The sequence below is a fragment of the Zonotrichia albicollis genome, chromosome 5 (genome assembly GCF_047830755.1).
Source record: "Zonotrichia albicollis isolate bZonAlb1 chromosome 5, bZonAlb1.hap1, whole genome shotgun sequence".
Classification (NCBI taxonomy): Eukaryota; Metazoa; Chordata; class Aves; order Passeriformes; family Passerellidae; genus Zonotrichia; species Zonotrichia albicollis.
Window position 1 is genome coordinate 5773109 of NC_133823.1, and position 23482 is coordinate 5796590.

Sequence of the window (23482 nt, forward strand, 5' to 3'; positions counted from 1 at the left end):
TCAGCATTTCCCCCGTGGAAATTCCAGAGGCAGCTTCTAGAGTGGGCTGGGGAAGCAGAGCGCTGGCTCAGGAGATGACAGCAAACAGCCTGCACTGGGTTTTGGGGGGACAGACACAACAGAGGTGCTCGAGCCACCCCTGGATCTGCCCATCAATGTTCTAATCAGGTGAAAACCCTGCGAAGGGCAGATTCAGAATGCAACAAATAATAAAAAAAAGGTTGGGAAGGAGTAACATGAATGTGTGATGATGGTGCCTGGTGGGACACACAGGAGCTGCTTTTGGTGATGTGACAGCTCAGGTCCCTTTCTTGTTGCTGAGAACTCCACAAAAACCCTCCCAAACCAACCCCTGCCCTCCCACCTTCAAATCCATTCAACTTTGGGGAATTTCCTGCTCCTTCCAGGAGTGTCCAGAGCAGAGTGCAGCAGCAGCTCCTAAGGCAGCCAAAGATCATGAGCAGGAGTTTGTGAAGTCTCTGGGTGCAGCTGGGGATGGGGAATTTTGGGGAAGAACCTACAGCTGTACAGAAGTGTGGCATCCACCCTGTTTCTTTCCTGGACCATCAGGAAGCTCCAATTGTGTCCCACAGTGCTGGGGCTCATCCTGGACCCCTTCACAGCAGCAGCTCTGAGCCAAAGCACCTGAATCCTTTTACTTCATCCCCATCCTTCTGCAGCACATCCAAGTGGAGCCTGACATTTATTAAATAACTTCAAATGCTGGTGCCAGGGAGTTTGGGGTTGTTGCAGTGCAGTTGTCAGCTCTGCTCCCCTAAGCAATCCCAAAAGGGCTGCACTGCTTGGTCAGCAAGTTCCACCTTTTCACCAACTTCCCTTCATTTACATGGACAAACACATCAAATCCCACACGCAGCACGTCTTCCAAAGCAACAAAATAGAGTCTCAGACCAACAAAACCAGTCAGGTACAAATCCAATTTTAATTGTCAAGCTCACTTCTAGCTCCTACATTCAACGCAAGGATCAAAAACTACAAGTTTGAGAGTAGAATTTTATTCTATCTCCAGTTTCTGATCGTTTTGGCAGCTGTCAAAGGGCAACTTCCAAAATCCACTCGTTTCAGAAGCTTTTCCCTACCTTGCAATGCCAGGTGAAGCCCACAGACTCTCCCAACAGCTCTTGACACCTTTCAGACTCAGTTCTTTGGCAACAGTTACACAGAGCATTGTGCGTATATAAAGAGCTTATAATAAAACTTCTTTTACATTCTAATTGTCTTAAACCTTCACAGAAGTATTAAAGTGCTCAATCAACTCTGAACAAACCCTCCTTCCCTAGTCAGCTACTTCCTGGAAACGCCTGCACTTAAGTCAGCAAAACCAGAAGCAAACAAGAAGAGAAAAGGCATGGAAAAAATTAAAATAAATCCTCTGCAGGATCATAAAAACCCCTCCTGAGACAAGAGACCTCGAGTCTCACATCTCCCTTCCACCCAAATATTGAGACATAGGTTCAAATGTTCAATCAGTCCAAGCCAGCACAGCTTTTTTTTCCCCCCCCTCAAGCTGTGCTGATTTCCCATCAGTTGATTCTTTGGCCCCTGACTTCTGTAAGAACAAAAACCCTGCAGAACAGAATCCTACTGATGCTACAAAGAAAGCACAAACACTCAAGTCACACCTCTGAAGGAAAAGAAAAGATACAAACAAGAGTTGTGGTTGAAATTTAACCCTCCCTGCTGCCTGGATTTTCAATTCTCTCTGCACCATTTGACACTATCTGAAATGGATAATTTAAAAAGGTTTTAAATGGGGACATTTTAAAAAGGTTTTAAATGGGGTCATTTTTGGTTCTTCTAAGTGGGGAAATGGAAGGTGCATCTCAAAATTATTTCATCTGGTAAAACCTGCAGGCCAGTCCACCCCACTATGGGAAATCCCACCCAGAGCCTCAAAGAGGACCAAAGCCACACTCCCTTGGGCACATCCTGTCCTTCCTCCAGCCACAGCACCCAAAATCCCCTCAAACCACCCCCCAAGGAGAGTTTTTCCTGTGGAGACACCAGGAATTCACCCACGGGTCACGTGTGTGTTACAGCTTTACTCAGCCAGAGGATGACACCTCTGATTGCAGCTTTGCTTCAATCTTTTGACATCTGTGGGAAAAACATGTTATTTCAGCCTCAGCAGCCTCTGCACTGCCTGGGCCTGAACTGCTGCCTCTCACCTGCCCTTCTGCTGTCGACTGAAGATCAGACAGAGCTGTGCCACCTCTGAGATCCTGCCTGCCCCCGCTCCTGCACGCAGCCCTTGCTAACAGCTCTGAGTGACCCTGCCACAGAAATGACTCAAAAGCCAGGGAATCTTGGGGAAAATGGTCAGAAACCACGTTTGGGTTTGTACCTGCTCTTGTCAGACGTGCAGGAGCCGCCTCTGAGGCTGCTGAGAGCCAAATTCCCTGCTCTGATGCACTGGGGTGGTCACCCTGACCCTGAGAATTCTCACACCATCCTGGTGCCACATGAAAGTCGTGGTTTTGCTGTCTGTGACATTGTTTTGCTTGCTAAGCTGAGGGGTTTCCCCTAAAATTCCCCCGGGGATATAAAATCATGGATATAGGAACTCTCACTGCTCTCCTCCAGAGTCTCAATACAAAGGGTTTCGTAAGAAAATGCAAAAATTAGTTCTGCACACGTGTTTGAGAGCCGTGGGCAGCTCCACGAAGATTAAATACCTTCTGATCTTTAGTGCAAATACACCAAATCTGCAGTGGCTTGAGCCTGGCTCAGCATCAGCACAGGAGCTTTGCACCCAAAGCCTTCCTCCCTCATGGCTGGGTTGGTCTCCCTCACCATGCTGGGGTGGGAGGAAAAATCTCTGCATCATTTACTGGGCAAGCAACTGGTGAGATACACTTCTCTGTGTTGATAAATTCATATTTTACATTCTTCTTCCCTCATTTCTACTCTTTTGAAAGTTCATCACCGAGGTCCACAATTTTCTGAACATTTTTAGCTGTGACCTGTGATGTGCCGAGCACTGAACTAAAGGGCAGCTTTGTTTCACAGTACTCCAAATAAGAAAACTGACCATAGTACAAGCAAAATTAAATAAACTGAAATATAAAAGACAGCAGAAGTTAAGATTCATCCAGAAATATAATATAACATCTGGGAGGGGCAGGGGGAGGGAAACTGGAAATCAGCTACGCAACAGAAACAATGAAATGACCAACAAATATTGATTAGGTGAAAAGAGGAAAACTTTCATTGCATTCTGTACATCAAAATTAAATGAAAAATTCACATGGTGGAGCCTCGAGACAGAATGATGAAGGTCTCAAGCCACAGGAAGGAGAAAGCAAAGAAAACACTTTGAAGAAAGCAACACATGAACAGAACCAGTAACTGAGCAGCTTCCAAAGGAATAAAAGTGACCATATCTCAAAATGAGAAAAAGCAGCACTGAAGCAGAGAGAACAAGTAAATGGTCAGGACATGGTGGGTAACACTGAGTGCACAAAACACTTTGTGAATTTGGAAAGAACCAGGCCTATTTGTATATCTATGCAAAATATATACACAACTCCATATGTATATATGTACACATAGGCACTACTGTACATATGTATATATGCAACCTCTACACAACTGCCCTCTGGGTGCAAGCAAAAAATGCTGCAGTTGTGCAAAAACCTACAATTCTGTGTTTGATTACCCAGGAGAAATGGGAGAGAGATCCAAACTAATGCCCAAACAGCTCAAACCCAGCAGGGGTTTCACCCACAGGGCCATTCCAGCCCAGCCTCTGAATGTTCCCAGCTCATTTGCTGGGATTAAAAATTCATCCAAAGCTGTGGGTTGTAGCAGTACACATTGCAAGTGCTTCCAAACCCATGAATGTGAGAAAACAGCCACCATCTCTGCTGCCATCAGTGGTTTAGCACAGGGCCATCCCACCCAGAACACCAATTTGGGAACACTGGATGCACAGGGAATTGGAATTTCAAAGGCCAGGCCAGGGCTGTCATTCTATAAAACAAGGGTCTGTTCTTAGTGTTAGGGAAGAAAAGGATGTGGTGCATTAAAAAATCCCCCCCACCCTCAAACAAGGGAACACAGGCCAACTCTGGATGCTCCAACCGTGCGGCCAGGCTGATCTTTGGGGTTGGTGTGCTTAGGGGGTGTGGAAAGAAGCATTTTCCATAAAGCTCCTTGGCCTGACAGCTCCAGAGAGCAGCGTCCTCTCAGTCCAAGGCTCCCTTGGTCTGGCACAGGCCCCGTGGAGCTGTGACAGGAGTGCATTGCCAACGTCAGAGCACGAAGAAAGTGGTGAAAGGAAGCTGCAGGGATGGTCCCAGGCCTTGCTGGCCCCCAGGGCTGTCCCTGCTGCTCTGCAGGCTGGGGACACTCAGTACTCTGCATCCATGGCATCCAGGTACTTGGCCTCGATGATCTTGGGGAGCAGGTTGTACCTAGGGCAGAGCAGACACAGCGGTCAGTCCTTGTTTGGGCAGCATTTTTCTCTTTGTCCTAAAGCTCCTGGGTGAGATTGGCTGTGACATTCACTCACTGAGGGGGACACAAAGTGGGGGACAGCAAAACCTCACAAAAGCAAACACAGCTTTTATTTATATGAACAGCAATGCCCGACTCCCTCTGCAAGAGCCTCCTCCCTCCTTCCAGCTGGAAAGAGAACATCCTCATCCTCACTGGAGGAAGTCACTTTCCCAGAGCTCTGTCACCACCAACTCCTCAGGGTGACAAAAATAAAGAGGTGAAAAGCCATGACTCCAAACAAGACCATCCTGACCTGGTGTCTGGCTTCTCCATGTGGAGATGCATGGACAAACATATGTAAAACAAATTACTTTAAAAAATTTTAGAAGCTTACTTTAAGAAGTAGTTTACTATAAAAAATTGTAATTAAAAAATTACTTACTATAAATTTTTTTTAAATTTGATTTTTTGCAAGAATATCCTCACAAATTAATACATTTGGGTTAGAAAGGCAATGTGAAGTTGCTCTTGTAAATCTTGTAATCTAATAAAACTATTCACACAAATAAATAAACTTATACACATAAATTTTAAATAAAAATCAAATAATATATTTACATAAATAAATATTAGGTACATAATTTTAAAAGTAAGAATTAACACTACTTTCATACTACCTTCACGCATTAAAATCAAATTTAAATTAATTTTTAAAAGTATTTTTAGATAATATTTTAAAAATATTTACAAATATTTTGTAAATAAAATATTTTGTATTTTATTATTATTCTTATAATTTTCTTTTATTTTTATTATTACAGGGTATTATTTTATTTTATTATTATTATAAGGAATTATTTTATTTTGCTATAGGGTATTTTATAAATAAAATACCCTATATACCCTATTATATTTTATTTTATAAATAAAATACCCTATAATAAAATACAAACTACAACTCAACAACAACAAAAAAAAGAAAAAAAACCAACCCAAATGCACATTTATTTGGCATTTTCCCTTGTTTAACAAGGAAGTGACTCTTCAGCTGTTAAAATAACTGATAAAGCACCAAAAAAACAGTTTCAGATTTCAACAGCTGTACAAGTGATCCCAAACATCACTTATCAATGAGAAATACCAGGATCTCCTTAAATAGACCTATCATAGAATAAAATGCTTGAGAGCCCAGATAAGAGATAACTTGGAGAGAAGATTCTTCTGTGGGCAACCAAAAACTCATCATCCCAAAGTTCTGAATTTAGGCCAGGAACTGGGAATAGCCAAAGAGATCAAGTTTTCTTCAGTCAGGCTGTTTTCCACTGCAGTCATGGATTTCAGTGGCTTCTCAGAATCTGTCTGAGACCACACCAGTGATCCCCCACTAATGACAACACAAATCCTGTTTCTCCAGCTGTTGGATGGATGGAAATGTGGCTTTGGGACATGGCTGAGTTCTGGATGGGACACCAAGCCATGCCTTGTTTGATTCTTGAATTTGCCCCCTGGCTACTGTCCCATCTCCTCTTTCTCCCTTCACTTCTTAAAAAAAATAAATTGGAGAAAATATATTAAATTTCTTCAAGTGCCTCATCTATTTAGAATGCCAAATCTTTGGGGAAAAGTCATTAACTACAGAGCTCATGGATCATGGTGCTGCCTTCTTGGCTGGAGGCCACACAAACTACATGAAGGCAAAAGAAATCAGAGGAAGCAAAGCCAAGGGCAAATTTCCATGCTGTGCCAGGCAGCATCTTCCCCTTGGCAGCAGGGCTGATTATCCAGCTGCTGGGAAAAAACTGCCCTGGAAAGAGAAATGAGTTAGCAACACAGAGGGTATAAAGTGACAGCATCTTATTTACTGAAAAGAAGATAGATTTGCATATTAGTATTGAGCTCTGAGTACAAAATCAGATTTTTTGACTGCATTCTCTCCAAACTAATTGAGTTTTTCATACCATGTCCAATGCCTGAATTTGGCTGAGTGTGCCCCACGTTTTTGTTCTGCACTGAGCTGCAATTCCTACAGGAGCCACTCATCCAGCTCTGGAATATTTACCAGCACTTATCCAGGCACCCCAAGTGCCACCAGTGTGAAGGGCAGGTGAGGCATTACCACCAGAGGAACAATAATTTCTGTGTTTTCCAAGCCTGTTTATCTTTAAAATCCAGCCTGAATGGCTCTGACATGATCCTCTTGAAAGCCATGGTGGCTCTAACATTTGCTTTTATTTCAGAAAGGACTGGACCCATCTTTATCAGCCAAGGAAAACACCAGAGCAGGTGGTGCAGATCAGCAAATTGGCAGCCCTGGACTTTGCAAAATCTCTGGGACTGCAAGCTCAAAGTCAAGCAGATATCACTGGTACCATGCTGGCCTAAAAATAATCAAGTGGATTGGAAACTTGATCTGTTCCTTCCAAGACCTTTTTATGGCCTCTCATTATATCCAAAGGACTGAGAGCATGAATGATTTAACTGGAGAATGATGGGCAGTGGCTGCTAATGAACCCCAAGGAAGAAATTAGTTAAATTTCTTAATGATTCTATCTCAATTCTCTCTCTCTCTCTGTAGGATATTGTGTGGTCCTCCCAGCTTTAAATATATATTTTCAGTTTAAATGTGGCCAGTTTCACCCAACTGATCGTTGACAGGGGCATCCAGCAGTGCAGGAGGTCTGGGAGGTCACCACAGCACTAAGTAAGAGATAAGGATTACTCTTAGGAAAAGTTTCCAGCTCTGCTGGAAAATCAAATTGCAAAGTGATAAGGAATGTTATCAAATACCACCTAGAGGTCTGGACTATGGCTTCTCTGGAAGATCAGGCATCTCACAGGAACTAAAAAGGAGAGGTTCAGTCTCCTGGGAAGCTGGAAGAATATTGAAGTTCACCATATATTGAAGTTGGAGGGGAGATGACCCACCTTGCATTGGTCAGCCATCGACTCCACTTTATTGATCAATCAGGCACTTTTTATAACAGTGTTAATTCACTTCATGCATATTGCAAAATCTGAGCTCACAATAGGTCAGAGATTACACACCAACTCCTCCTTATGTTTCCAATACCAAGATTTGGGTTCTCAAAATTATTCTTGCTTTCCCAAAACAGCCAAAGATAGAACATCCACTTGTTATGAGAAAGCTGCCTGAGAACTCTGATGTGCAAGGCTCTCAAGGCCTTCATGTTTGTCACTTTTACCTGTAGTTAAAAATAACCTGAGAACCTCTGCTGTTCACAGAAACAGGCTGTGAGAATTTAACTTCTCACAGCTGCCTTCTAGGCCATCTCTGAAAAAATCTCCAACAGAAGAAGAGCATCTGCAAGCCCAGAACTCTCTGCACAACTCCCAGCAGCAGTGAAATCCTGATTTCTCCTCAGGTCTGAGCAGGTGGTAAAAAGCCCCTTGTTATTACCCACTTCCAGGAGCTGCTTAGGCTGGAAAATGCAGAAAACCCTCCTGAACCACTCCCACTTCATGCAATAGCTGGGATTGGAAGGGACCTCTGGAGATCACCCAGCCCAATCCCCCAGGAGCAGGTGACACAGGAATGTGTCCAGGTGGGTTTGGAATGTCTCCAGAGAGGGAGACTCCAGGGCTGCTCCCACCCTCAACATAAACAAGTTCTTCCTCATATTGTGGTGGAACTTCTTGTGTTTTAGTTTGTGTCTTTTAGTCCTTGTCTTATCACTAGGCATCATTGGAAAGAGTCTGGCACCATCCTGGAGGTATTTATATGGATTGGTGAGATCCCCTCTCACTCTTCTCTCCAGACTAAACAAGTCCAGCTCCCAATTTCTCCTCTCCTCAGACTTCCAGCAACCCAAGCCTGAAAACACAAGACATGGGAGACAGGGAAAACAATACAACCAAGCTTCCTACCTGATGGGGATCATCCCTATCATGATGAGGGGGAAGATCATCTTCATGTAAGGCAGGGGTGACATTCCAAAGCCACAGAGGATGAGGAGCTGCAGGACCTGCAGGCCTGTGAAGTAGTGGATCTTCCTCTGGGGAACTCTGCGGATGTAATGGGTTGGAGGATAAGCAGTCTGGGAAGAGAAAAGCCACATGTTAGACATGCAGGGACCTGGATTTGGGACAGCAGAATGGAACTTTGGGACACCAGGGTTGGAGGGAAGTCATCAATTTATACAATGCATGAATCACCATCAGGGTTCTTAAAAGGTTCAGCTGCTGAACATGGGATTTGTAGGGTTAATTCCTAAATTCCAGTGCCTGAAACCACAGCATTGGCAGCAAGACCCAGAGGATGAGTGGGCACTGAGAGCCTGCAGAGACACCCCTCAGGGAACATCTGGAGTGCAATGAAACACCTTGGGAAGGGCAGTAGTGAGATTCCCTGAGGAGGACTGGGATTGCCAGGGCTCCAGAGCCAGAGGTGGGAAGGAGAGCAGATGCATCCAGGTGTTGTTCCTGTCCATGGCTCCTCCCCCTGACACCCAGCTCCTCATAACTTCATAGCCTTGCAAGGCTCCAGGCTTGCCCCTGGAGCTCCCATCTCTTGGCTGAACCCCTCTAGGGCTTCAGGAGATGAGGGAAATGTGTTAAGGGCTGTGCTCACACTGCAGGGATTTTCTCAGCTCCTATAAGCCACCCATTTTTAAGAAATAGGGGGGAAAAAATGACATTAATAGGCTAAATATGGTGGTTTCTTTTGACAGTTCCTTGCTCATGTCTGAGCACTCAGGCTTTGACTCACTGTCTATACATCAATGAAGAGGATGAGCGACTGTCTGCTGGCACCAACACAGCCTCAGTGGCTTTTAGATCGTGCCATGACTCATTAAAAGGTTTCCACAAAAGGGAGTTTTCCATATTTGAGAATACTTTTTAATTTTGCATGCCAAAACCTGGAAAATTCCACACATAATTCCTACTGAAACCAGAAGTAATAAGTCACATATATCAGTAGCTGTTCAAAAATTGACATGACATGACAAATGCAATCTTTACCCAAATTTCACAGTTTTGACCTCTGGGATGTAATAATGGAGATCAAGACAGATTAGCAGAGATGTAGAGCCAAATGCTGGGCTTAATAAGCCCTTGATCCTTGTTATATAAGAGAAGGTGAGCTGGAGACTGCTCCAGGTACCACCTACACTCCCAAACAACACATTTTTAGCACCTGTAACAGAGACAGGTTTAAAAACACATCTTCCAGGTTTGTTTTCAGCCCACATCACAGAGGTTTCAATAACACAAGTAATTTCATTTTGAGTTTAAAATCCCATCTTGCTGTATTTTACACAAAATGAAAGTATAAAACAGCACCAAGAAAATACCTGCCTGAAGCTTTGCTGGGGAAATCAAATATCATAATTTCTTGATGTTGTGCTTATTATATTTTATATTATTATTTTTTTAAATGCATGTACACTGCAGATGACAACTGTGATATTCACATTTTCTGGAAAAATCCCTTCACCCAGGATTTCTCTCCTGGGAAGTTGAAAAGCCTCAGAGAAAAAGAAAAACAATAATTCTCTGATTTGCTTCTCCTTGTTGTGTTTTGTTCTTTTGGAATGTGTTTGGAGATTGTTTACCCACAGGTGATTTCTGCTGTGAGTTGTTTTCACTCTTTGGCCAATCAGGGCCAAACTGTGGACTCTAGAAAGAGAGTCACGAGTTTTCATTATTATCTTTTTAGCCTTTTTTAAGTATCCTTTCTGTATTCTTTAGTATAGTATAGTTTAGTAATTTTTAATATAATATAGTATCATAAAACAATCAATTATTATCTTTTTAAGCCGTTTGTAAGTATCCTGTCTGTATTCTTTAGAATAGTATAGTTTAGTATTTTTAATATAGTATCATAAAATAATCAATTATTATATTTTTAGCCTTTTGTAAGTATCCTGTCTGTATTCTTTAGTATTGTATAGTATTTTTAAATACAATATAGTATCATAAAATAATAAATTATTATCTTTTTAGCCTTTTGTAAGTATCCTTTCTGTATAGTGCAGTTTAGTATTTTTTATTATAATATAGTATCATAAAATAATAAATTATTATAATTTTATCCTTTTGTAAGTATCCTTTCTGTATTCTTTAGTACAGTATAGTTTAGTATTTCTTAAAATAATGTAGTTAAATTAGCCTTCTAAGAACATGGAGTCAGATTCATAATTCCTTCCTTCATCTGGGGAAAACCCAAACACAATACACAACAGCACAGGGGGGGTTTAAAACTCCCCCAAAAACCCTCATTAAAAAATAAACACCTCACAAAAAAAATCCCACACTGAGATTTTGAACAGCTGGGTTGCAAACACAGCTCCAGGTACCTGTTCCTTGAGCAGCAGAGCCACCCTCTCAAAGAGCTGGTTGCCATCGATGGAGGTGAGGGCGATGTAGAGGAAGAGGCCGAAGAGCACCGGCTTTGGGATCCACTGCAGGGGGAACGGGAGCAGCAGCAGCGACAGCCCCACCAGGAAATTGGCCATCAGACTTGTCAGCCGCGTCTCCTTCACACTCACAATCCTGGCAGCAAGAAAAGAGGGGTTAGGAGATGGGAGAACACCCCAAGATCTGTTTTTATCCCAGTGGTTGCTCCATGGAGCACACGTGCCACCAGGGAAAGGGAAACTCATTGCCACCACTGAAATCAGCACTTCTGGCCCCGTGCTGACATTGAGGAGGCAGAGCCTGGCTGGAGCCAGGCCAGGCACTTAATCCACAGCTCAAACAGAGCAGCTGGAAAAGTGCCAAATTCCCCTTCTGTAAAGCTCTATAGATCCTATCCTGAACTAAATTGCCCTCAAAACTGATTCTGTTTAGCACAATGCAGAAAAGAAAAAAAAAAAAATAAACAGCCAAGAATCCTCTTTCTGGTCTTTCCTTCCCTTGCTTTACCCTGGGCACATGCAACTGGCTTCTCTCCCAAAGAAAACTCATTGACTTCTCCAGGATATAAGGAACGTCTTGGAGGGGAAAAAACAAACAAACAAAAAACCAAACAGCAAGTCAGCAGACTCCTCCTGAGAGCGAGTCAGCATTTCTGATGGATTTGAGGATCTCCCTGTTTACATGGAAGGGAGTGCTGAGAGCACCACACAGGGATTCTATCCTGCTGTGGGCAACTGCCTATTACCATGCTAAACATGTCATTAATTAATGCAAATTTTCCAGAGCTGACAGGCCACAAATTGAGCTTTTTTTGAGAGGAAGACTGACAGGAAAGCAGGCAGCAGCTTTAGCAACCTGCTTAAGGGGAGGCTGCTGTGTTTTCTGTGCACTTCAGCTAAACCTGTGAGCATCTCCTCCCAGTCTGAAAAAATCACCAGAAACAATAGGAGGAAAGGAAACCCACATCTGTCAAGACTACTTACAAGGAAAGAAAAAGAGGATTCCTATTTTTTTTCTTTTTAGAAGATAAATCCAACAATACAGTGGATCAGACAGTGAATAAATCCCCCTGTTATGAGGGAAAATTTTTGTCCATAGGCTGTTTTGGTGTCATTTAGTGACCTCATTCCCTGGATGAGACCCCTCAAATTCTGAATTAACCCTATACACAAATTTCTCTGAGGATTAACACCAAAGATCAATCAGAACACACTTCTCTCCTTTGCACATGCACTGCTGGGACTTCTTAATCATTCTGTTCTGAAGAAGACTGAATTACTGCAATATTAAGTTGAAGAGTTTTGCTCAGAAGTAAGGTCAGGTTGAATCTGAAATCTGTTTATACCTTCAAGGAACAAAAGGGGATGAAGGAGCCTTCCACACCTGTATTTGGACAGGGAGGGAAGGGGTGACAGCCCAAAGCTTGCTCTGAGGATTTGGACAACAAGGCAGAATTAACACCAGCAGTCACGAGACCTAAAGAACAACAGGTACCACAAACAGCACACAAAATCCTGATGACAACACTGGAATTCTTCTGTGAGTAGTGGGGCAGGTCCTACAAACAATCCAGGATTACCAGGACAGGATGCGCAGAGGTGTTAACCTTTAAATAACCTTCCAACAGGTTTAAATCCCAGCTTTTCTCCTTCCAAGCAGATTTTGTTGGATCCTCTTGCAAGTCTCCCACATCCAAGGGGTCCCTGCCAGTGCCTAGAGAGGCTGAGGGAGAGCAGAGTGCTCCATTCTTGCCAGCTCTGGTGGAACTGGGACATCACCTAAACGGACAGAGTTTGGCATCTTTCCCACTGCCTCCAGGTCTGGATCACTACATAACTGCTGGAGATTAACAAAACCAAGCAGCTTCAAGTGCAGCTGTCCCAGAGTCATTCCAATCTGGCCACTCCAGAGCTGCCAGAAGCACCACAAGCCTCCATGGTGGCTCAGAGCAGCAGGAGTTTAAGGATGGACTGATTTAACCCCATCCAGGTACACAAGAGTTCCTCCAGCACCAGGTCAGCCACAGAGGAAGAATTTCTGCTGTTTCACACAGAGATCTCTCCTCCTGCTGGGGAGGCTCCTGCCCTGCAAGCACACGCAAGTCTGCAAGGGAAGTCATGCAAGTGGAAGAGCTCAGGAACAAAAGGAGCTACAAAATCACATTTCCATCAGATGCAAGGCTGCAAGAACAAGCTCAGAGCGGCAGCCCTTAGGTAAGAGATTTCTGAAGTTCATGGAATTTTCTGCAGCCATCTCTTAGGGATGCAGCAATCACAGCACTGTGTTTGATCACAGGCAAGATGTACTGCAATTGCTGCCAGCCCCTGCTAATGCCACTTATTAGTTTGGAATATTTTATCAGAACATAGCTAAAATTGCTCATAATTGGCCAAACATGGTATTTGTAAAACTGATGTTCCCAGCTTTAGATTGGTCTTCTGCTAATTCCAGCACCTCATTTCCAGAGTAAGAACATCACAGTCACATTAAATCAACAGAGGAATCCTTGATTTCCATGTGTTCAGAATGTGGTTTGGCCCTTGAGGAAACAGCTCCAGAAAGTCTGTGCTGTGATAGAAATAAAGTAATTAATGGAGATTAAAGAGCATAATCCAGGCTCATTTCCCCCAAATCCTCTAAATATGGCTAGCATGGGATTAGCCATTCCTGAACTTCTCCAAGTAAGCAACAAGAGCCTGTTTGCAGATTGCCACAGGAAACTGAAATCGTTTCTCTACAGGGGAGAAGAAAATTTTGCTTTCAGTGTGACAGATCTTTATCCTTGTTTATATCATCATCCTGTGGGAGCTTTGATTTTGAGTGCAGGGAAGGAGCCTGCCAAGGGAGACAGAGTTGATTTTCTAATTGAGCTTCATTTCTTTTTCAGCAGAGCTGGCTAAGAGTGGAAAAAAAAAGGAAAGAAAAAGATGACTGCATTGCTTGGAGCCTCCTGTTCCAGCCCCAGTGCTTTGCAGAGAACAAAAAGCTTAGGTCTCAAAGGGAGTTCAAAGCACCAGGAAACCCTCATTCCCTTTTTCAGTCCCAATATCCAGTTCCCAGCACCAATTTGCCTCCAGCAGAGCAGAGCTGTGCCATGAGGAAACATCCTCAGGGAGATAGACAGCCCTCAGCCATTCCAGGATAATCCCTGGAGCTGTATCTGGGACAGAGTGGCCAAAAAGGCCTCTCTGGTGCTTTTTTTTGCGGTGAAGGAGGAGAGGAGAGGTGCAGGAATTAGTCCTTAGTTCAGGCAGGGGACTTGACTTGGTCAAAGCAAAGCCAGAATACAGAACCATGACAGTGGAAAAACAGGAAAAAGAGGCATTTGGATATTCAAAGCGACAACAGGAGACACAGGAGGGAGGTTTGGCACATGGGTTTCAAAATGTGAGTTTTGCATCTCTCAAAGAAACAGAAAGTGCAGGTATCCCAGAGCACATCATGGACACGAGGAGCAAGGGCAAGGATTAAAACTCTACAGAACTCCAATTTCAAAGTTGATTTTCTCTTTAAATAGGGTTTAGCATTTATTCAAGAGAGATACAACTGTGGAAACAACCAACAGCAACATATCCTAATGGGAACACAAACCCAAGGGACTGATCTCCCAGGAAAAGATCTGTAGAAGAGTTACAGGGTGCAGGAGAACTCTGCAATTTCCAGATATGGAAGGTGAAATTTGTCCATCCCTGACCCAAAAATCAGCTGTGCCTGGCTGGGCTGGGCCATTTGGCACCAAAACAAGCATGAAGGCAAGACTGAGATTAAGACAGACCTACTCCATCCCCCAAAATCAATGATCATTTAGCCTCACTTTTGATAAGTGGCAATGCAGAAAATGGAAACCAAGGCAGGATAATTAAAACTAATGGTATGTGAGTGGAAATTACTACTCCTGTGGTAAAAGCACTCAACTGCAACAGACTGAGATCAAACAGGCCAGATCTGCTCCAGAGCAGAGATTGTTTCATGAGAAAAAGGTTTTTAATTTTTTTTAATAGGTCTGTGATAAGAATGTGTTGCTCAACTCAGAGCAGCAGAAGAGTTGGTCTTAAATAGAAACCCATGACCCAGCCATGGCTTCACACTTGTTTTTGTTTAAAACCCAGAGAATTTAAGCATCTCCTTCCCAAAATGTGGTGGGAGATGTTATGGGAGCTCTGAAATAATGGTGCATTTTTCCTCCCCTTCGTAATAACCACCAGACAGGTTTCAGGCAGTGAATCAGCTTTGGATTCTTTCTGGGGAAAGCATCCGGAGAGATCCGGCCAAAGCATCTCCTCAGCTTTCCACAAGGCTGAAACTGCAAATGGCCTTGGCTGACTTTTCCAGAGCAGAATTTGCAATGGAGTGGGTGGGATCCCTGTAGGATGCTGCCACTGTCCAGAGCATGAATTTGAGTGCTTGAGTGAAGGGGATGAAGCCAAATCAAGGCTCATTGGGTGCATATTTCCATCACTTTCCTATCTGGAATACAACATCCAACACCCCAACCACGCAAACCCACCGTTCCCAAAGGATTGGGATGGCAACAAAAATGAATCCAAAGAGCTCAAAACTGAATCCAAAGAGCTCTACTTACGTCTCATAGATGTGTCCACTCTCCACTCTCTCCTCCACGTAGGCCAGGGCCCGGACGTGCATGGGGGAATGCGGGAAGGCCGCGTGGATCCAGGGCAGGCCGAAAACCGAGAGCCCCGTGTTGATCAGTGCCACCAGCAGCAGGTCCCAGTGATAGGCTGTGCCCTTCACCAACCTGCAATGAGCAGTGGGGGACAGCAGTTACACCTGGTTACACCTGGTGCAAACCCTACTGGCTGTCTTTGTTGAACACTCAACAAAGATACACACCGAGATTTCACACCTCTGGATTTACCGTGCGCACGGTGTGAACACTAAAGGAGTGAAATGTGATGGTTTGCTCCCCTAAGTTGCTGTCATCTGGACAGAACAATGCTGAGCAGAAAGGCAGTCCATGAAGTAATAGCCCATGAAAATTTCAGTGTTTTTCTCCTACATTTATTGCAGAGTCTATACAAAATCCATGCATGTGTTTGCTCACAGAGTCCACATAAAATCCTGAGCATTTGTTGTCAAAGTACTGACACTGAAGTCTCTTGTTTGTAAGAACAAGAAACTGATCTGTCTCCTTCCCCACGAGCAGAACACGTGCTTGGTATGCTGCAGTAATCCCCTAATTATGTAATTGCTACTGCATGATAAGAAAATGGGACAGGAATTCATTAAACTTCAGCTCCTCCTTGGTAGTCACAGCATTGTGGAATGGATCACAGAATGGTTTGGGTTGGAAGGAACCTTAAAGATCATCCAGTTCCATCCCCCTGCCATGGGAAGGGACACCTTCCACTATCCCAGGTTACTCCAAACCCCATCCTACCTGTCCTTGGACACTTCTAGGGGGACAGCCACAGCTTCTCTGGGCAACACATTCCAAAAGGTTGGTAGCCAACCAAGGAAATTTGCCCCTAAGCTCACCAAATGCTGCAGAGTCTCCCTGGTTTGCTTTTTAGGGGATGGGGGAATCTGACAGCCTTCACTGAGAAGTAAGAGCACACTCACTTTGCCAGGACTGTGCAGAAAAGCAGCACCAAGACTGAACTCACACTGACTTTAATAATTTTTTCCAAAGTCTGTCCCTTTCCTGAATATTCCTATCTTGTAGGAGATATTATGAGTAAAGAGAGATATAATACTGAGATATTACGAGTAAAGTTTAGAAAAAAAGCTGGAGAAGGATTCAGCTCTCAGAGTTTAAACCCTCACTGGAAGGTCTCAGGCTGAATCTCTGCCACTGGAGCACTTAACATCCTCACACAATGTAAGGGATCAGCTGAATTCTCTGTGGGCACCACCAGCTGGAAAGGGAATATCATTTAGATGTCAATGCCACCCAAACAAGCTGCAAAGAACACCTCTGCACAGACTTGGAGCCATCCATGATACTCCTGGACATGAGGCACATGGAGCTGGTAGAGCTGACCCAGCCCATGAAGATCAAAGCCATTGTTTGGGCAGCAGAAATGTGGGGTGGGGCGTGTTTTGGGACAAAAGCCTGGTCCCACAGGGAGTGTCCCCTTCCACTGACTGAGGAGGCTGTGGGGTGAGTGGGTCAGGTAGGTGTCTGCCCTGCAATGCCTCTGGAAGGTGCTGGCAGGAAGGGTGGGATTGCAAACGCATTTCCTGCGTTGGAAACACAGCCCCTGCTCACGTGCTGCTTTCTCTGAGCAAAGGCACCTTCGGCACCCTCAGGGTCATTGTTTGTTGTCCTCCCCATTCTTTTCAGAAGGCTTTAAGGACATTAACCTGTTGGAATGAATCCAGAGGAGGCCACCGAGATTATCAGAGGGATGGAGCACCTCTGCTCTGTGAGGAAAGGCTGAGAGAATTGGGATTGTTCAATCTGGAGGTGACCTAATTGCAGCCTTCCAGGACAAGGGGGAATGGACTCAAACAGACAAAGAGTAGATTTAGATGAGATATTAGAAAATTATCCCTCCCTGTGTGGGTGGCACAGATTGCCCAGAGAAGCTGTGGCTGCCCCTGGATCCCTGGAAGTGTCCAAGGTCAGGCTGGATGGGAGTTGGAGCAACCTGGGATAGTGCAAAGTGTCTGTGTTGGCACCACAAACAGATGGTGTCGAGTCTTAGTTTTTACATCTCTAAAAATCCCTGCCCCAACACCTGACCAGCTCAGCTCTGTACCCAGATGCTCTGAAAAGCACTTTAAAAAACTCCAAAGAGTATTTTACATTCCTTAAAGACACTCCAGTGGAAAATACCAAAAGTGTAGAAGAAATTCATCTTAGCCAAGAGATGACCCACTTACATACAGATTTATGCAACACTTAAAGGGATATAATAGAGATAAGAGGTGGTCAAAGGAAACTAAATTAGTGTAGCTGAATTTGAGCTTGTCTCCTCTCTCCTAATACTGTGTCACTCCAGCTACAACATGGAGAATGCTAATGGATATTATGCAAGGAGAGAACCCTCCCACGCATCACATTAGCAAAAAATCCTCAGAGACATGGTAGTTCCCCTGGAAAAAAAGTCATCCACATTCATTCTTGACATCACATCTGATTGCAGTTGGCACAAAAACATCAGAGGGAATATTTTAATAGTGCAACATCTCAAGTTTGCACACAAGTGAGACTTATCAGACATTGGACATATTGTTTTATTGCACTTCCACCTTTTTTGCAGATGGAATTTACCAGCTCCAAACACTCCTGATGCTCAGCTGCAGCACATTGTGCTACAGCATTTATGTAGGTCATTGACTTCTCATTTTCAACAAATTCTCTGTACTGCAAGAGCAGTGCAAGTGTCCACATGTGTCAGACACTCCCTAAAATATGTTGAGGTGCATCCAAAGACCTCAAACTGTACAAAACATCCACTTCACATTCACCACACCACCTCTTGTCTCCCAAACTCTTCCTAAAAAATACCTTGAGAGTTTTAGAGGACAAACAATGGTGTTGGGCAGAGAGTAAAGAAGAAATGGGTTGAGGTGATGAGATTGTGGAGGATTTGTGGTTCTGGCTCATTGCCACAACATCAGGCTTTGGGGATGGTGAGGAGTTAAGCAGCAGAGTTACCTCCACCTGTGACAACAGAAATTCTTAAAAACACACCCTGAATACATTTCTGGTGTTCAGACAAGCTTTGGGCTAGCAGTGGTGGTGCAGACCCAGGGACATCCCTCCACAGAGGTGTTACCTGTTCTCTGGGGCGTTGGTGAGCGACGCGACGATGTTCTGCTCGATGAAGAAGAGCATGGAGAGGAGAAATCCCAGCCCCATGGCACTCATGACCGACCCAATGGACAGGGACTGCACAGGGGCCAGCACAAACAAGCTGTCAGAGGCGTTGTAGTTAAATTTGGACACTGCAAAGAGGAGGGGAAGGATGTTAGGAGGCACCTTCTTGTCCAACCATCAATGTTTTACCCACACCACCAAGTACTGGGAAGCAAGCAGAAAAGCAGGAGTGATGCTCTGGCATGTGGGAGCCTGGAGGCCATGGAAGATGGGTCCATCTGGCTGGTTTGGTTTATTTTTCTCCTCCATCCACTTACAACTTGGCTGCCATCCTGATAGGACAGACCACTGCTAGTCCTAGCGAGGCATTACAGATATTGGAGCAAAACAAAAGAGGGAAACTTGTTTTCCACAGATGCAACATGTTTTTAGATGAGGAAGCCTTATTTCTAACCAGCACCATAATGCTCAGCTCATCAACCCACAGAGGCATTTGAGAACTTCCTCATCTCCAACAAGCTGTGCAAGGCATTTTAGTATAAAATCTAAATCAAAACTGCTGCTATTGGAAGCAATCCATGGCTGGGGATAAATCACACATGGCCACACATCATTTTGCAATCCAACTGGATGGAATGGCCATCACAACAAAGAAAAAGCCATTTCTTATTTGTTTCCATACATTTCCTCACATCACCCGCTCACGTCACTGCAGGACAATGCAATTCCTGTCCCCATTATCACTTCCTGATATGGAAAAGTTGATCTATTTGGCCAATGAATGGTGGCTCATTTTTAGATTTCCTTGTGTAACTTAGAGCTGCCCAGATGCTCTGCACCATTTCACCTAAATTAGGAAAACAAACTGGAGACAAAGAGGACAAACTGGGATGACCAACTCCATGTTGATATGACTGGCAACAACCCTTCCTGCCTGCTGATTACTCTGCCCTTTGTTCTTTGCCAGAGATTGTTCATCTCCCTTTTTATGACACATACCTCAAACTCATTGAAAAGACACATCTGGATAATTTTTCTTGCCCCAGACTCAATCAGGGTTTTGAATGATGTAAATCTAACAGTGAGGAAATCTGAGCTCTTGGTGGGAGGTACACAAAGAATTTGTGAAATTATATGGAAGAACTTTATTAGCAAAACCCTTCTAGGATTTCACTTCTTGCTTTCATAAACCTCAGAATTCCAGAGAACAAAATAAGAACTTACTTTCAATTTCATTGAAGATAAAGGAACCCACAATAGAGAAGGTCAGGACTGAAATGGGTAAGGCACAGTCGGACAGAATTTCACGTACCCTCGCGTGCAAATATGGGCTGCAAAAGAGACAAGAAATTCCCATCAGCACCCCACTGTCAGGACAATCACTCAATCCTGACAACATTTAATGTTTAAAAGTGAAAATTCAGTCTCATCTTGCAATGCTAAAGAGATACTTGGAGTGATGAATTAGTCTTTTACTCAGCCCTAAATCTTCTGGAACCTTTGAAGGTTGATGAGTGCAGAAGCAAAACACAAAGAAACAAGAAAATAAGATGCAAGCTGGAAAAAAAAAGGCCTTCAAGCACCAATTTGTGTCTCATTTGCACTTTACTTTAATTGATTCCTGCATCTCAAATGAAGAGTTTTAAGAGCAATAGGAGCAAACCCCAAATTAGAGCCGATGTTTGACTCCCTGGAGCACACTGAAAGTACATTCCCAGTAGACCTTCCTGCACCATCAGGAATTTTTGCCCCGCAAAATGGTTCAATGCCTGTTTGGAGGGAGATACAGGGATCCCAAGTGGGAACCCAAAGCTTTTTTACAAAGTCACTTGTGAGGCCAAACCAAAGACAGAAGGACATCATCCACTGAGTGAACATTTTGTTCTACTGGGAATATTTTCCAGGTGGCCCTGGCAAGTTCATCTCTGTCTTTGGCTTCCACCTGATATTCCTGGGTTGCAAAATTGGTGAGGCCACACCTTGAGTGCTGTGTCCAGTTCTGGGCCCTCCGTTTAGGAAGGATGTTGAGATACTTGAGCATGTCCCAAGGACAGCAACAAGGCTGGTGAGGGGCTGGGAACACAAATCCTGTGAGGAACAATTGAGAGAGCTGGGGGGGGTGTCCAGCCTGGAGATAAGGAGGCTCAGAGGTGAGCTTATCACTCTCTACAACTCCCTGAAAGGTGGCTGTGGTCAGGTGGAGTTGATTTCTTTCTCCAGACAGCACTGACAGAACCAGAGACACAGTCTCAAGCTGCACCAAGGGAAATACAGGTTGGATATCAGAAAGAAGTTTTTCACAGAAAGAGTGATAAAGTTCTGGAATGGCTGCCGGGGGAGGTAGTGGAGTCGCCTTCCCTGGATGTGTTTAAATAAAACCTGAATTTGGCACTCAGTGCCAGGGTTTAGTTGAGGTGTTGGGGCTGGGTTGGATTGCATGATCTTGAAGGTCTTTTCCAACCTGGTCATTCTGTTAATGACTCCCTCAGAGAGGACATGAAACAGTCAGCAGCCTGAGCTCTGAACAACTCACCTTTTCTTGAACTGATAGAGGGTGTGGCCGAGCCAGAGAGTTCCCAACATCAGCATGAGGCTGAGGACAGCGGTCTCGCGCCCGTAGTGGTGCCCATCCTGAGTGCAAGTCTGGTTCTCGCTCACTGAGGAGTTCATCAAGAAGCTGCTGTTGATGCCAAGGCCTGGGATAGCATCAGCCCCTGCTTTTCCACCTCCTGTCTCGTCATTGCGGTAATATGTCTTAAAAACTGCACAAACAACCAACAGGCAAGCGTTAGGAGAAGACAATCAAAGCAAGTTAAATAAAGTGGGTTTCTTGCTTGATCACGAAGTATTAACGTTATGTCTCACCAGCTCTGCCTCTCAAGCCTGCAGAAAGAAATCAGAGCTGGTGCTCTTAGGAAGCCAGTGCTTCACAAATTGATTTTTTCACTTACTTTAACAGGTAAGAGTTAGATTAATTTATAAAGCAACACTGTAAGGACTTGCAGTGCTAATTATGTGGTTTTGTTCCCAACACTGGAAGCACTGCTGTTAGATACACATATAAATATTTCTATCTAGACACCTGCTTTCAGTAGCCTGGCAAACAAATTCCATCAGGATTCTCTGGAAACACTAAGAGCAGCCAGGTTGCACAGATCCTTAAGTGGATTACAGAGTGTACACTAATTACTTTTCTTCCAAGGCTAGTCCAGATTTCAGAGGTAAGTGTTGACATGCAAAACCTGGCAGAACATTTAAATTTACAATGCAAATTAGAGTTACAGGCCTGAAGTAAACCTGCACAAGCAAAACACCCAGTAAAGCCTCTGGAACTGTCCATAAATGTTTTAGATCAGCTCAAAGGCATTTATATAAGGAATGGACAGCTGTAAAGACCCTCTTGCTCTTGAGCATTTACTGTGTTCATTTCTATGTCACTGGCTGGCTTCAAGTGTAAAAATATGTTTTTGGGATCATTTCACCACTTTGGGGAAAAATAGCCTGAAGGAGCAAGTAAAAGCAGAAGATGGGAATTGGGCTTTGCAGCCTCAGTGTTCCCACAATATCTGCTCCAATGGCAACATGCAGCATCCACACTTCCCTATACCCATGGGAAATACAGGAGCATGGAAACCACCACACCAGAGCTTTGCAGTCCCACTATCTTTCTTCATTTTGGTCAAAATATCCCTTCAAACTTTGCATAGAGAACTTCAGGGCAAGACCATCCTCTCTAGGCAAAACCACAACCACCTGAAGCTTAGGTTAAAATGCACTTCCTAACATTTCCCTCACTCTCAAATAATAATCCAGGTTCTGAAAGCACCAAACATTTCAACTTTTCCATCTGCAGTGGCCACAGGGAAAACAGTGTAGACAAACTAATTCTGAATGTTTGAGAGGGAACTTTGAATGTTCTTGTGCAGCCCAACAAATACTTGCAACCACCTGGACTGAAGCCCAGGTTGTGTTACTGCTGCTTTGGAGCTCACCCCAGTGTAAAATGCCCCAAGTTCAACAAAGAAGCCATTTGAAAAGCAGTAATGATCTTTCCTGCACCATCTTTGGAAGGATTTAAAGGTGCTTTAAAAGGAGTCTGGGCATTCCACAAGTGGATGAGGCCAGCATGGCACGTAGGCCACAAGAGACAAGACTGCCTCTCATTCAAGACATCTGTACATAAATTTAAACATCACAGAAGGTTTACAGCTCAAAATGTAACCTCTCAAACTGCACCAAGAGCAGCCAGGAGTGAGGAGATCCCCTTAAAGCTCCAGAAAGGTTCCCCCAGTGAGGAACAATCCCATCCTGACCCCGCTCCAGAAAGGTTCCCCATTGCGTGCTATGGAAGAGGCTCTGCCCTCCTTCATTTCCTCCCTCTGGGCTCCAGCTGCCTCAGCCCTGGCAGGACACACACACACCTGCTCTGAAAACAGGTAAAAAAAAATCCTGGGCCCCAGGGCACTGCCATGACCCAGAGCCTGGCACAGAATGGCTCGTTAGAAGATTTGCACTTTCCGGCTCTGAACGCCAAAGGACGCTTTTGTCCTGACAAAAATGATTCTGGCAGCATTTCCTGGGAATTCACAGCTGGCCAGGGAGAAAAGCCTGCCCACCCTGAGTGCTACTGAGTCCCAGAGATGCATCAGAGAAACCAGCAGCACAAACAACCCAGGAACTACAGAGAATGTATTTGCATTCCTCTGGATTAAGATCTGGACTGGAATGAGTAACAAATAAGTGATTTTGTTTTGGGTCTTGTAGATTTTCTCAAGCTCCCACAGATGGCTATAATGCAATAGTATATTTAGGGCTGGGATATATTGCAATAATATATTTGGGGCTGATCTTTGGTGC

At 44.1% G+C, this 23482-nt stretch overlaps 1 protein-coding gene across 6 annotated transcripts in view; it reads right to left on the bottom strand.

The window, feature by feature from the left end:
- Positions 1 to 924: 924 nt before the first annotated feature.
- The window catches only part of SLC4A11 (solute carrier family 4 member 11), a 99242-nt gene continuing 76684 nt past the window's right edge, over positions 925 to 23482 (bottom strand). For all 6 annotated transcript variants that reach the window (XM_074540573.1, XM_026798113.2, XM_014272904.3 and 3 more), the window contains exons 14-20: positions 21159 to 21387; positions 19850 to 19956; positions 18585 to 18753; positions 15422 to 15595; positions 10779 to 10974; positions 8347 to 8516; positions 925 to 4436 (exon numbers count right to left, since the gene is read on the bottom strand). In XM_074540573.1, the coding sequence (XP_074396674.1) occupies positions 4373 to 4436; positions 8347 to 8516; positions 10779 to 10974; positions 15422 to 15595; positions 18585 to 18753; positions 19850 to 19956; positions 21159 to 21387 (1109 nt within the window). In that variant the 3' untranslated portion in view covers positions 925 to 4372. The remainder of the gene's footprint in view (positions 4437 to 8346; positions 8517 to 10778; positions 10975 to 15421; positions 15596 to 18584; positions 18754 to 19849; positions 19957 to 21158; positions 21388 to 23482) is intronic.